Source organism: Cibotium barometz, chromosome 35, assembly GCF_041138505.1.
Source record: "Cibotium barometz isolate CiBa-2024 chromosome 35, ASM4113850v1, whole genome shotgun sequence".
Lineage (NCBI taxonomy): Eukaryota > Viridiplantae > Streptophyta > Polypodiopsida > Cyatheales > Cibotiaceae > Cibotium > Cibotium barometz.
In genome coordinates, this window is record NC_141080.1 from 23,922,249 (window position 1) to 23,933,878 (window position 11,630).

The following is an 11,630-nucleotide window of genomic DNA, read 5'->3' on the forward strand; positions in this document are numbered from 1 at the left end:
ATAAAAATCATCTTAAACGTGTCTAGGAAAGTTTTCATTTCTTAACACCTTTGGAATATCCATCTCAAATGCGCCTAAGGTACCTTCTGGCATAGCCAAGTAGGCTGTAAAGTCCTCTAAGAATATGGTCATGAATTGTTGTAAGAAATCGAAAAAGCTTTCCATTATGCACCTTTAGTGGAATGTGGCAGGATCATCATATAGCTTAAAAAGCATGGAATTGTAGTTAATGATGAAGGTGTTTTCTCCCTATCTTGGGGTGTAATGGATAACTAGTTGTACCTCCTATACCCTCGGATGTTATGGATATTTCATTGTACCTTATATTCCAATCCTTAAAACTATACATCTTGTGACCTACTACTTCATCATCTAACATAGCATTTATGAATCGGGTCCTTTTGATAGTCTCAACATCAACAAGCTTTAAGTTTTCCTTTTCTCTAAGGTACCACCATTATCAAGAACAACTCAAGATTTAAGTTTTCCTTTTTTCTTAGGTGCCACCACTATCAAGAAAAACCAATCACTACTAAATACCTCCAAAATGATCCCTATCTTAATAAAATTATAAATCTCTTCTTCAACCTTCTTTGCATCATTTGGGTTCATTATGCACATTTGCATTCTTATAGGTTCGACTAGCATCATGCTTTAGAGGAAATTTGTGCTAACACACTCAAGGAGCTTCCCCTTTCAAATCTGTATGTCCTTGCAGGAGGTGAAGCAACTTCCTTAACGATAGCTTGGAAGGGAGATCTCAAAGGAGAGGAGCTAGCAACCACGAGTCAAGCTTGGATAACTTCAAGAAACCTGAGCTCGGAGGCAAGGTAGGTTTGGTTGAGTTTTTCACAACAACATTTTAAAGCCTGGAAAGTGTAAATTCAAAAGTCTAATTACAGAGGTGTGTGTTAATTTTGTATATAATTATTTTTCAAGAATCAATTATGATGTGAAAGACCAGTCTGGTTTTTCACGGCGTGAAAAACCTGACAAGAAATAGAATAATGATGCAAAGTAAATGCATGTTGGTGTTTTTGGAGATTAGCATTTCTAGGAGTTATGGTGTTCCCTTGTGTTATGATATTTGATATCTTTGGGTGTGCATCCTTGGGTGTGCATCCTATAACAAGATTTCTTGTTCTTGCTTTTCTATGAATGAGAGGGAGTAGAGACAATCTTTCTTCCTCCATTTTTTTGATAGCCTCCCTAATGCAAGTAACGTCTCCCCCCTTAGTTATTGTTCTCTCTAAACAATACTAGGTTAAGTGGATAAGGTTGTGTGCGTTGAGTGAAAAACAAGGAGAAATGGTTGTTTTTATGTTTTTTGTTTGATTTTTTGGTTTGTGGATACTTGGGAGACCTTGAGGAAAGGAAATTAGTAGTTTTTGCTTTCATTTACGTGCTTTTTTGCACTGCATTTTCTTGCCATGATAGTGCAAGTTTTTGTATCTTGTTCTCATTGTTGATAGAAAAATTAAAGAATTCATGCTTATTGAACTTGATGTTGAACTTTTAGATAGGAAAAGCATTCATTTACAACTCCAAATTTGAAGAATCATGCCAACTAGTTTTCATTCGTGAAAATCATTTTTCATGCGTGTAAATCTTCCTAAAATCAAATAAGGTTTATTTTTCTAGGAATAGTAAGTCCTTATTTGCATAATCTTATCCTCTTATCCATAAAAATTTAAAGTTTTTCAGGTCGTGAAAAACTAAATTACTAGATTTTTCACGTCGTGAAATTCTCAAAATTCTTTGATCATCACAAAAACATTTACCTTATTGAGCATTAAAGAACAACATTATGCATTAAAAGAAACCTCCAAACTAAAATTCAAGAGAACTTAGAATTCGATCACGTAAACATTTACCTTATTGAGGAAGAATCACACGATGGTTGTTGATTCTTCTTGAGTTTGATTTCACTATTGTTGTGAGACCTGGCACTCAAAAATCTAGAAGGGTGACAATCTCACTCCATATAATTTAAGATCCTCCTATTAGTTATGTGTGGAATCTGGTCACTCGGATGATACCCAAATTGAGTGTTTTTACCTATAGAGGAATGGAATCTGTTGAAACCACAGTGAGGAATCCATGGAGAATGCTTCAAGAATTGAGGAGCAAATTGACTAGAGGATTGTATCCTCTCCCACAAAATCCAATAGCGTTTTGGACTATGCCAAAGGAATAATCTTAAACTAGAATAAGCTAATTTAGTTGACTAGGGTTAAGCAATGAGCGAGGGATTACTGAATGTTATGAGCGAAAAATACACTCAAACTGTACCCCCTCCAACAATATTTGTGCAAGGAAAAACTCTTGCAAATCACTCCCTGAATTAGGATAGATGTTGTGATTGCTCTTAAAACTGGAGAAGAACCTACTATAGAGGAAATGAGGTACAGAGAAAGAAATCATAGAGACACAAATACGAATACAAATGCTCAACCACGAAATGAAAGGTTTAGACGTATGAATACCCAATGCTGAATAATCATAAAAAGAAAGGCTTGCATGTATGAAGAGCCAATGTTGAATGGAGAAATAATGAGAGATTGTGAACTCTAGACTCAAATTTTAAGATTCGAGAAGACACGACTTCACAAATCCAGCATCTTGCTTAAGCCGTTGATGAGGGTGTATGGATTATATCTCTATCCATTTCATGATCCCAGAGGTATTGAAATTCATGATGTATGCGTGTATATAATAGGTAACTTTTGCCAGACAAATTACAAACTCATTCAAACCTATTGTGGTAAAGGGATTGCGTGAAAATATTGTTAATATGCAACATTCTACTGGTCACATATTTGGAGATATGTGAATGTTTTAAAGCTCACCACCCAAAAAATGCGGGTTAGACACATAACAAGAATTTGTCAAATGGACTTTACAAATTGGAGATGGCTCTATATGAAGGCAAAGTGGTACAAGTTTGACAGAATGGGTATACAAAGATCTTCAAAGACTGGAGGATTATGCATACTTCTTCAAAGACCGTGCTATTCTTGCACCACGAAATCTAGAGGTTGATGAGATTAATTAACTAGGCTTCACAGTGTATTACCTGGTCTTCAAAGAGAATACCTCGGTGCAGATTCGGTTGTTTCTTCTGAGAATGATAGAATTTTGTATCCAATTGAGTACTTCAACACTTTGAACTTGGGTGGTGGTTACCCTCCTCACCGCTTGCTTCTAAAGATTAATGTTTATATCATGCTGCTCCGCAATTTGAACCCTTGGCGGCGGGGACTTTGTAGATTGATATGCAAGCAATTTCACTCAAAGGTGATAGAAGAAGAAATCATTACAAGTACAAACACATTGGAAAAAGGGTCTTTATTCCCAGGATAACATTCATACCAATTATGCTTCAATTGCCTTTTGACATAAGAAGGAAACAATTTCCTGTGAGGTTGGCTCTAAAAGACACAGCATTTACATGACAAAGTGTTAAACCTTCCAAAAATCTCATGGCCGAGGCACTGAGAACCTAAAAGACAGTATTTACATGACTAAGTGTTAAGACTTGCCAAATCTCATGGCCCAGGCACTGAAACACACTCCCACTCTGCATCTGCTTCAAAGCAAGTCACACAATCCTCTGCATCAGTTGAGCATTCTGCTTCACTTTCATGAGGAGTGATGAATTTCCCTTCTAACACATTCAGACTTGCTTCCTCCACTCTTCCTGGTGTAGAGGTCAATGGCAAAGGGTAAAACTCTAACAAACCTTCTTGTTCTTCACTCTTGGCAAATGGTGTTCCAGATTCCAAACTCTGAGCAATGTGGCGTGTCATGTCAGTAGTCATCAAGCCCTCTGTGCTTCTTGAGTTGTCCGTGCCACTCAAGTCCGAATCAGACACTCCCCTTGTTGCTGAAATGAGAGACAGACGGTGAGCTAAACCTTTGGCTGAGTCCGACGAACAAATCCGACTAGGAATTGAAACAGAGCTGTGTGCATCTTGATCAAATCTAGATGTCACTTTTTGCTGCTCTTCAAAAGCATGGCTTGATGAGAATAGAGAATTCAGGTCCATGCCAAAGTCATCATGCAGTCCCCCTTCATAATCTGCAGATCCATGCTCCAAAAAGTACATCAAAAAGAGCACTTTGAGTTGCAATTAATTACTCCTCCAGGTAAATTTTAATGTATATACAATGAAAAAATACCTGCATTCTTAAATTTGCTTAATGACAGCTTCAAGACTTGTAACTCGGTTTTAGTCTCCCTTATCTGTGACCTGTAATAACTCAGTGCATCTTGACCCTCTTGAAGCATACTCTTGTATTGACACAATGCAGCCATGCTTTCACTGCACTCATGGGAAATCTCTTCTTGCAGCTTCAAAAGCTGGCCCTGCAACTCCAGGATTTCTTTAACCGGTTTTTCCAATTGCTTCTCGACAAATACACGGACAGCCTCTTCCATACCTTTCTCCACCAGTTCACCATGTGCATGTTTCCCATGTGACAAGGCTATTAACACAGCCTCAGCTGGTGAAACACCACTCTCTTTGTTCTGTGTATTCACCACTGCCATCAATCCGGCTCGGACTTTCGGATTAAGAGACTGTTCCTGCGGCTAAGAAGATTTCAGTCAGTCACAAATATATAGCAAACACTCACAAAAACTTGATCATCAAAGAGTACAAACCTGAATACTCGGCTGCGACGTCCTGAGAGGCTTGTAGGACATTCTGTCAGAGGATTGCTTTAAGAGACAACAAGACAGCAAGCATATTGAAGTCTCTAAGGTATTCACATCTATACAGTCATTGGCGTTTTCTGTACAGAGGCTGTCTGTCAAGACAGTGCACAAATAATGGATGCTTGAGGTAAGAGACCTGTACCCTCTTGGTGTATGCAGAGCTCCTGAACTCAAGTCATTAGCTGTACAAGTTGTGTTCTCATGTGATGATTCAGCATTCTCAGCATTAGTGGAGTGGAGTTTTTGCTCATCACTCTGCAAAGATGAATCAGCTGTTCGTGCACCCAAATGTTGTGGTTTAACTTCACAATCGGTCATGCCAGTATCAGATGTGGCCACACCTTCATTCATGCAAGGAACATTGCTGGCCTTCAATGCTGAAGTGTCAATGGTCCCCTGATCAATCACAAAAGAGACAGGCTTTGCCTCATGAGATGCATTGCATGTTGTTCCACCACCCTGACATCATTCTCCTAGATTAAAGATACATAATTTCTGAGTAAGTGTGCCTTCATGTACCTGTAACTGGCTAGCCTCCGCTAAGTCCACTGCACTTTGTTTGTGAGAAGGTTCAGCCAATTTGCAAGTCAAACCTGTAATTCCATGTGTAGATTTAAGCTTTGGCTCTTAAATGTAAAAGATAAGGGGCAATGACAAACAAAAAAATCCACACTTACACATCCGACCTAAATAAATGATCATTACACACAAATTAGTGCACTGAAAGCGAACCATGAAAAAAAAAACAAGGCACAGTTCAGTACTACCTGGGACAGAAGGTGGCATGAAGCTAGTCATATTTGATGTCCCGTGAAACGGCCACACTGTTGTGCTTTGCAGATGTGGAGAGGGAGCCGCTGCTTGGAAATACACAGGGGGTCTTTGGACGTAGATAGATGGATGAGTCCAGGGTAAGGCGCTGTAAGAAAAGGCTCTATGCTGAGCTTGCCATGGACCATGAGAGCTCCATGGGGAGCCATAGGGTGTCCAAGACGAAAAATCATAAGCCCCATGGCTCATGATTGGCTGTTCTGTGTGACCGGAGGATCCACACGCAGCATCACCATCACCATCACCATCACCAGTCTGCCAACAGTTCTCACGTTGACTGTGGGAGTAGTGTTGCTGAGGATAGTACCCAGGCGCATATTTCCAGTGTGCCCCATACTCTGTAGGATGAGTCGATGACTTGAGCTTCCCTGGTCGCTGAGGGTAGAAAGGAACGAACGGTGGCACGAAGGACGTTGGTGGAGGGAAACATAAAGCCATGGAGGAACTAAGGGGAGGAGGAGGAGGAGGAGGAGGAGGGTGGTTTGTTGAAAGGGAAGGATTCACGGGGGGAGGATGTGACCCAAAGGCGGGCATAGGAGGAGGAGGGTGGTTTGTTGAAAGGGAAGGATTCATGGGGGGAGGATGTGACCCAAAGGCGGGCATAGGAGGAGAAGGGTGAGGAGGGTGGTTTGTTGCAAGGGAGGGATTCATGGGGGGAGGATATACGCCAAAAGCAGGCATAGGAGGAGGAGGAGGAGGAGGAGGAGGAGGAGGTGGGTGGTTTGTTGCACCGGAGGGATTCATGGGAGAAATACGTAAGCCAAACGCAGGCATCCTCGCGGTTCAAAGAGAGCTCAAAGTGAGCACACTATATGTATAATTCTAATTATGCCCAAAATAGCGTGAAATAAAATCTTAAGAGCAATTTATTCTAAAATCCAAAGAAAAAAGCAGCAGCAGCGACATCTATTTTTGTAGGCTCTCCCGTGACGACAAGTGTTAAGTGTGGCTGCCGTTGGAGACTAACTTGGAGTTGTAGCCAACGGGACAACGTTTTGACACGTGGCAAACAAGTGTTTACAACGTTGATGGTCGATGTGCTGGAATTGCTGAAATTGAAAGATTAATTAGTATATAAATGCTAATTAATTGAAAGAACTTTCAGTCTGAATCCCTCGTCACGTTTTTCAACCTTATAACTGGGTTTCACTTAGACTTAAGGTTTCTACTTACTTGACTCAATGTCTTGAAGAACACTAGGCAGGTGCCTCCAGGCAACCAACTTAAGGGTGTATGATTGCTTCTTAGGATTCTTACTAAATAAATAATCCCCACTAGGAGAGGAATAGGAGATTCCTTCCACCCCAAGTAAAATTTCATGAATAATTAGGTCTCAAAAGGCGACCACCCTAAGTGGAGTTTTAATAATAATTAGGTTTCAAAAGAAGGCCACTCCAAGTCAAATTTTATGAATAACAAGATTCAAAGGAATGTCCCCCCAAGTAAAATTTCATGAATAAATAATGGGTTAGGCTTTCAATTTTGAATATTTTGAAGTCCAAGTTAGGTTTGTAGGTTTGCAAGTTTTGGACAAGGTCAAAGCTAGAGCTTAGGAGATACAAATTTTACAAAAAAAAACATTTTGTAACTATTTGGCCCTCCAAGCTCCTTTCACATGATAGAACTCAAGCCCGGACACATGGACATGATCATGGACACATGGAAACAGGGTTCCTAAAGCTTGCATTGGAAAACGCACCAGTCTTGGTCAAAAAGCAGGGAAAAGCAAAAAGTCAAACTTTGTTGACCAAAAAGCTAAGGGCACCATTGGAAAGAGGACATCGAATTGGATCAAAAAGCTAAAAGCCACTTTTCCATAAAGTAGCTCCAGGGCTAAAAAGCAAGGCCCTTCAGGCAGCAGCTGTAAAAGCACAAATCAAGAACTTTGGTTATTATTAATAATATTTAAAAAGAAAAGCAAAAGCAAAGAGGCAAAGCAAAAGCAAGGCAAAACAAAAGCAGGGACCCCCATCAAGTATATAAGAAGCTTGTACCCTCATGGAGAATCATAGGAATTTTTTAGAGCTTAACCTTGTGGAGAGCAAGAGTAACCTTGTTGAAGATTCATCATCATCATCATCTTCCCTCTCTACCTCCTCACACCACTTAGCTCCTCCATCTCCGCCAAAGGCAACCGCCTCTACAGCGTCCTTTTCGGTCGTCGCTGCCCTGCCTCCTGCTACCTAAGTAGCGCCCTGTGAGCAGTACCGTCGCCTGCTCCGTTGTTCCTCTGCCTCGACAGTGCCTTGCTCCGCCATCTCCGCTAGCGTGCGCCGCCCGTGTAGCTCACCAGCACTAGCAAGCGCAGCGTCGCTTGCTTCCGCTACAGCGCAGAATCCCCAATGATGCTTGTGTCGCTTTTAGAAAACGCCGCCATCCCTGTTGAGCGCTGCCCTGCAACGCCCACGCCACCTGCTACCTCCAGAAATGTCGACTGCGCGCATGTGCCTCCAATAACGCTGCCGTGCGCCACCCGTGCCACCTTTCAAGGACTGCCGCCAATTGAAGAAAGGCCGCCACCACCCCTTGGGAGAAGAACCTTGAGCTGCAGAGATATAGATAGAGAGAGAGAAGGGGGAGAGAGAAATAGGAATAGGGGTATCTCAAAGTACACCACGCTGAGCGGTGTACTTTGTGATAGAGAGAGAGAAGGGGGAGAGAGAAATAGGAATAGGGGTATCACAAAGTACACCACGCTGAGTGGGGAATAGGCTCTGTTCCCTTTTCAGGCTTTTATTTCAGGAGCAATCCACGGGCTCTTCTAAGCGAAGACCAATACAATGAATGAATACAATATCAAACAAAGGTGCCGATGTCGAGGTCGGGTTGAAGTCGATGTCAAGGCACAAGATATCTGATGTCGAGCTCACCACGAGGATGATCCACAAGAGTCTTACACTGGGATAGTACCAATATCAAAATCTGAATCAAGTCTGATGCTCTCCAATACCCACAAAAGTCTCTACACCCAATTGGGACAAGAATCTTGAAAAAGCACACACCGGCATAGAGAAGCTGGAAAGATGAGAGAGGATGGTGCAAGTGTACACGTGGTTGAATGTGTTACCGCATGCTTCGTTGGGCTTACAATGGTATCAGAGCAACGATTTCTCTTGAAGAAATATTTTCTGGGGTGACAGAACCATGTCAAGAGTCGAGGGAGACAAAGGGCCTCAAGAAGGGAACAACTACAAAGCCAACCCAGAACATCAAGGAGGGATCCAAGGCCGCCAATCTGTCTCTCATGAGACCGCGGCCATGACATCAGTAGAATACCAAGATTTTCAAAAGTTCAAATAGTATCTTCAAGATGAAGAGTTCCCAGCTTGGAGAGCCAAGAAGGAACAAGACTCGAGAAGAGCTCAAATGTTCGAAGATTTTATCAAAGACCAGGCCACTGAAGCTGAAGGTATGGAAAGCATACTTATGAGCTAAAGGGGTTACCATTGGAGAGGAACCCAAGGCTACTCAATCCATCACTCATGGAGGACAGAGAGAAGTTGCCCCCAGACCCGCTCTATTTGATGCAACTTCCTCATGCCTAAGAAGGCAAAGGAGCCTTCAACTGCAAAGTGGACTTCAAGCTGGAAGAGAAAAGCGTAAAGTTTGATACCTTCTATGGAAAGCAGGACACCCAAAAAGCCCTATCTTGCATCAAACAATTTGACGCTACCTTTGGAGGCGAGGACTTCTCCGAAAAGTCCAAACTATTTATGGTCCGTATGCATTTAAAAGATGCTGCCTTGAATTGGTGGCTAAAAGTGGTACAAGATGGGATTGATTTCAAAACCATGTTCAACAAGAAGTTCCTTCCCGCAAACTTCGAGGGAGATGTGCAGAAGGAATGGGATGAGGTAAAAGACTGAAGAAAGCGTGGCAACATATCTTAATAATTTTTCAGCCGTCTCATTGAAATTTACCTCATATACTCCCATCCCATCATTGATGGTGGCAATGCGTAAGTTTGTCAATGGATTGCAACCAAAGCTTATGCAAGCAATCTATATGGCGGGGCCTAAAACCTTGGAAGAAGCACAAAACAAAACCTTGCAAGCCGAAGCTCTACATATGCCTTGGATGGTGGGAAAATCAAAGAATGAGAATCAAGATTCCTCCCAAAAGAAGAGGTTCAAAGGAGGATCTCAAGCAAGGAATGAGCCACAAGAAAAGAAGCACAAGAATGAGGATAAACCCCCATTTTACCAAAAGAAGCTATCCTGCTAGCGACTTGAGGAGTATGTCAAAGAAGGTAAATGTTTCCAATGTGGAAAGAAAGGACACATGGCTACAAAATGTCCTGATAGACCAAATCAAAAAGCCAAACCACCCCAAAATAATGGATTGCCAAAAGAACTCCAACATCAAGATGATACACCACCAGAGAAGAGGCAACTTTTCAAAGCTTGGAGCAAAGTGGCAAACCAACCCGTGCTTATCCACTTCGATAGTGGTGCTATCCACCACTGCATCCATCCTCGAGTGGTTGAATCCATCCTTGAGTGGTTGAATCCATAAACCTTCCTCCGGATAGGTTTGGAACTCCTATTACTGTAGGTGCCGCTTTTGAAGGAATGTCAGCGGAGGTGACTCCTATTTTGCGAAAGCTTTGCCTATAGATTGGACACTATGTGGATCATGAGAACGTTGTTGTTGGCAAAGTTGGACATTGTAATGTAATTTTGGGTATGCCCTAGCATAAGAAGATAGACCCGGCCATTGATTGGGTTGGAAACAAGATTAGGTTTCCTTTTAAGGGCAAGAATGTAACTTTTGATGTAGGAGTTGAGTGAAATTACATTCCACTCATTAGTCATGTACAAGTTCCTAAAGCAATAAAGTAATCTATTTTCGCGTACTTGATATATGTAAGAGATCCTAAGGAATGTGAGAGTGATGAGTCACTCTCAACTCTTGATCATGAAAGGAAAGATTTCCTAAAGAAGTATTCATGAGGATTGTTTTGCAGAGACTCTTCCAGGAGAGCTACCTCCAAAGAGACCAGAAGATCATCAGATTGACATCATGCCAGGAAGCTCACCTCCTAATAGACCTCCTTATCGAGTGAGTCAGGCTCAACAAGAGGAGATTATGAAGCAAGTGACCGAGCTTTTGGAAAAGGGTTTGATTCGACCTAGTTCATCACCTTTTTGCTCCCCAATCTTATTGGTTCAGAAAAAGGATGGTTCTTGGCATATGTGTATTGATTACAAGGCTCTTAACAAGATCATTGTAAAGAACATGTTTCCTATTTCTAGGATTGATGATATCCTAGATAGTGTTGAATTAATCCTACACTAATCTAATGTGATTAGAGTGAATTAATCTAAGGTGGGTGGAATCTAAGCTTACTCATGATGATGAATGTGTGAAGTAGACTCAAGCACAATTAGGCTACAAGATTAGGCCTTGTATCATATAGAGGCTTGAGATGTGTGCACGTGATATATTTCATTGCTTGAAATGGCTCCCTTTTATATGAGAAGGTACACCCTTGGGCATGTACAACAATGTAGGATAAATCCCTTTGCTCATGTGGCTGCATGCTGTGCTTTGCACTTTCTTAGCTACTCATGTCACCAATTTGGTCCTCTCGCCAGTCTTGAACAATGTTTCACACACTGTCTGGAACCAAGATGTGAACGAGGATTTTCCACAGAAGAAAGCTAGAGCACTTTACTGGCATGGTTTGGCCTGAAAGATGGCCATACAGCATGAGCACCATGAGATTTTATCATTAAAGTGACTTATTATATTTGTAAGTCAGTGTTTTCACATGAAGGGTTGGTCATATTATTATTTTGGGCGTGGACAGGTGGACAAAAGAAGGCGCCTAGATGAAACTTGGGCACCAAGCCAAGAAAAGCATAAAAGTTGATATTTTTGGGCCAAAACTTAGAGTACAAGCCAAGGAAAGCATAAAGTTGATATTTTGGGCAAAGTCCAGCTATTTTGGGAAGAAGGGAAAAAGCAAGGCAAATTGGGCCTATTGGTTTTTTTAAAAGGGTTGGCTCTCTCTCTTTTGCCATGTGCATCCTTTTGGAGGCTTCTCTCTACTGGCCGACTACGGTTCACCCTCTCT

General features: G+C 41.7%; 1 protein-coding gene across 2 annotated transcripts; it reads right to left on the bottom strand.

The window, feature by feature from the left end:
* Window positions 1–3,339: 3,339 nt before the first annotated feature.
* Window positions 3,340–6,388, bottom strand: LOC147618257 (uncharacterized). 2 transcript variants are annotated; one of them, XM_086775119.1, is made up of 5 exons: window positions 5,488–6,388; window positions 5,240–5,313; window positions 4,667–5,116; window positions 4,183–4,594; window positions 3,340–4,081 (listed from the first exon to the last, which is right to left on the bottom strand). In XM_086775119.1, exons 1-5 carry the CDS (start codon window positions 6,323–6,325, stop codon window positions 3,549–3,551), a joined length of 2,307 nt encoding a protein of 768 aa, XP_086631245.1. In that variant the 5' UTR covers window positions 6,326–6,388; the 3' UTR covers window positions 3,340–3,548. The 2 variants fall into 2 exon arrangements, with proteins under 2 accessions (XP_086631245.1, XP_086631246.1); XM_086775120.1 differs by having other exon boundaries at window positions 4,183–4,588; window positions 5,488–6,387.
* Window positions 6,389–11,630: the final 5,242 nt, after the last annotated feature.

Coding starts and splice junctions, on each gene's coding strand:
- LOC147618257 (XM_086775119.1), bottom strand. CDS start 6,325: ATGCCTGCGTTTGGCTTACGTATTTCTCCCATGAATCCCTCCGGTGCA. Junction 5,117..5,239: donor CGGAGGCTAGCCAGTTACAG/GTACATGAAGGC, acceptor GTGATTGATCAG/GGGACCATTGACACTTCAGC. Junction 4,082..4,182: donor AAGCAAATTTAAGAATGCAG/GTATTTTTTCAT, acceptor ATGGATCTGCAG/ATTATGAAGGGGGACTGCAT.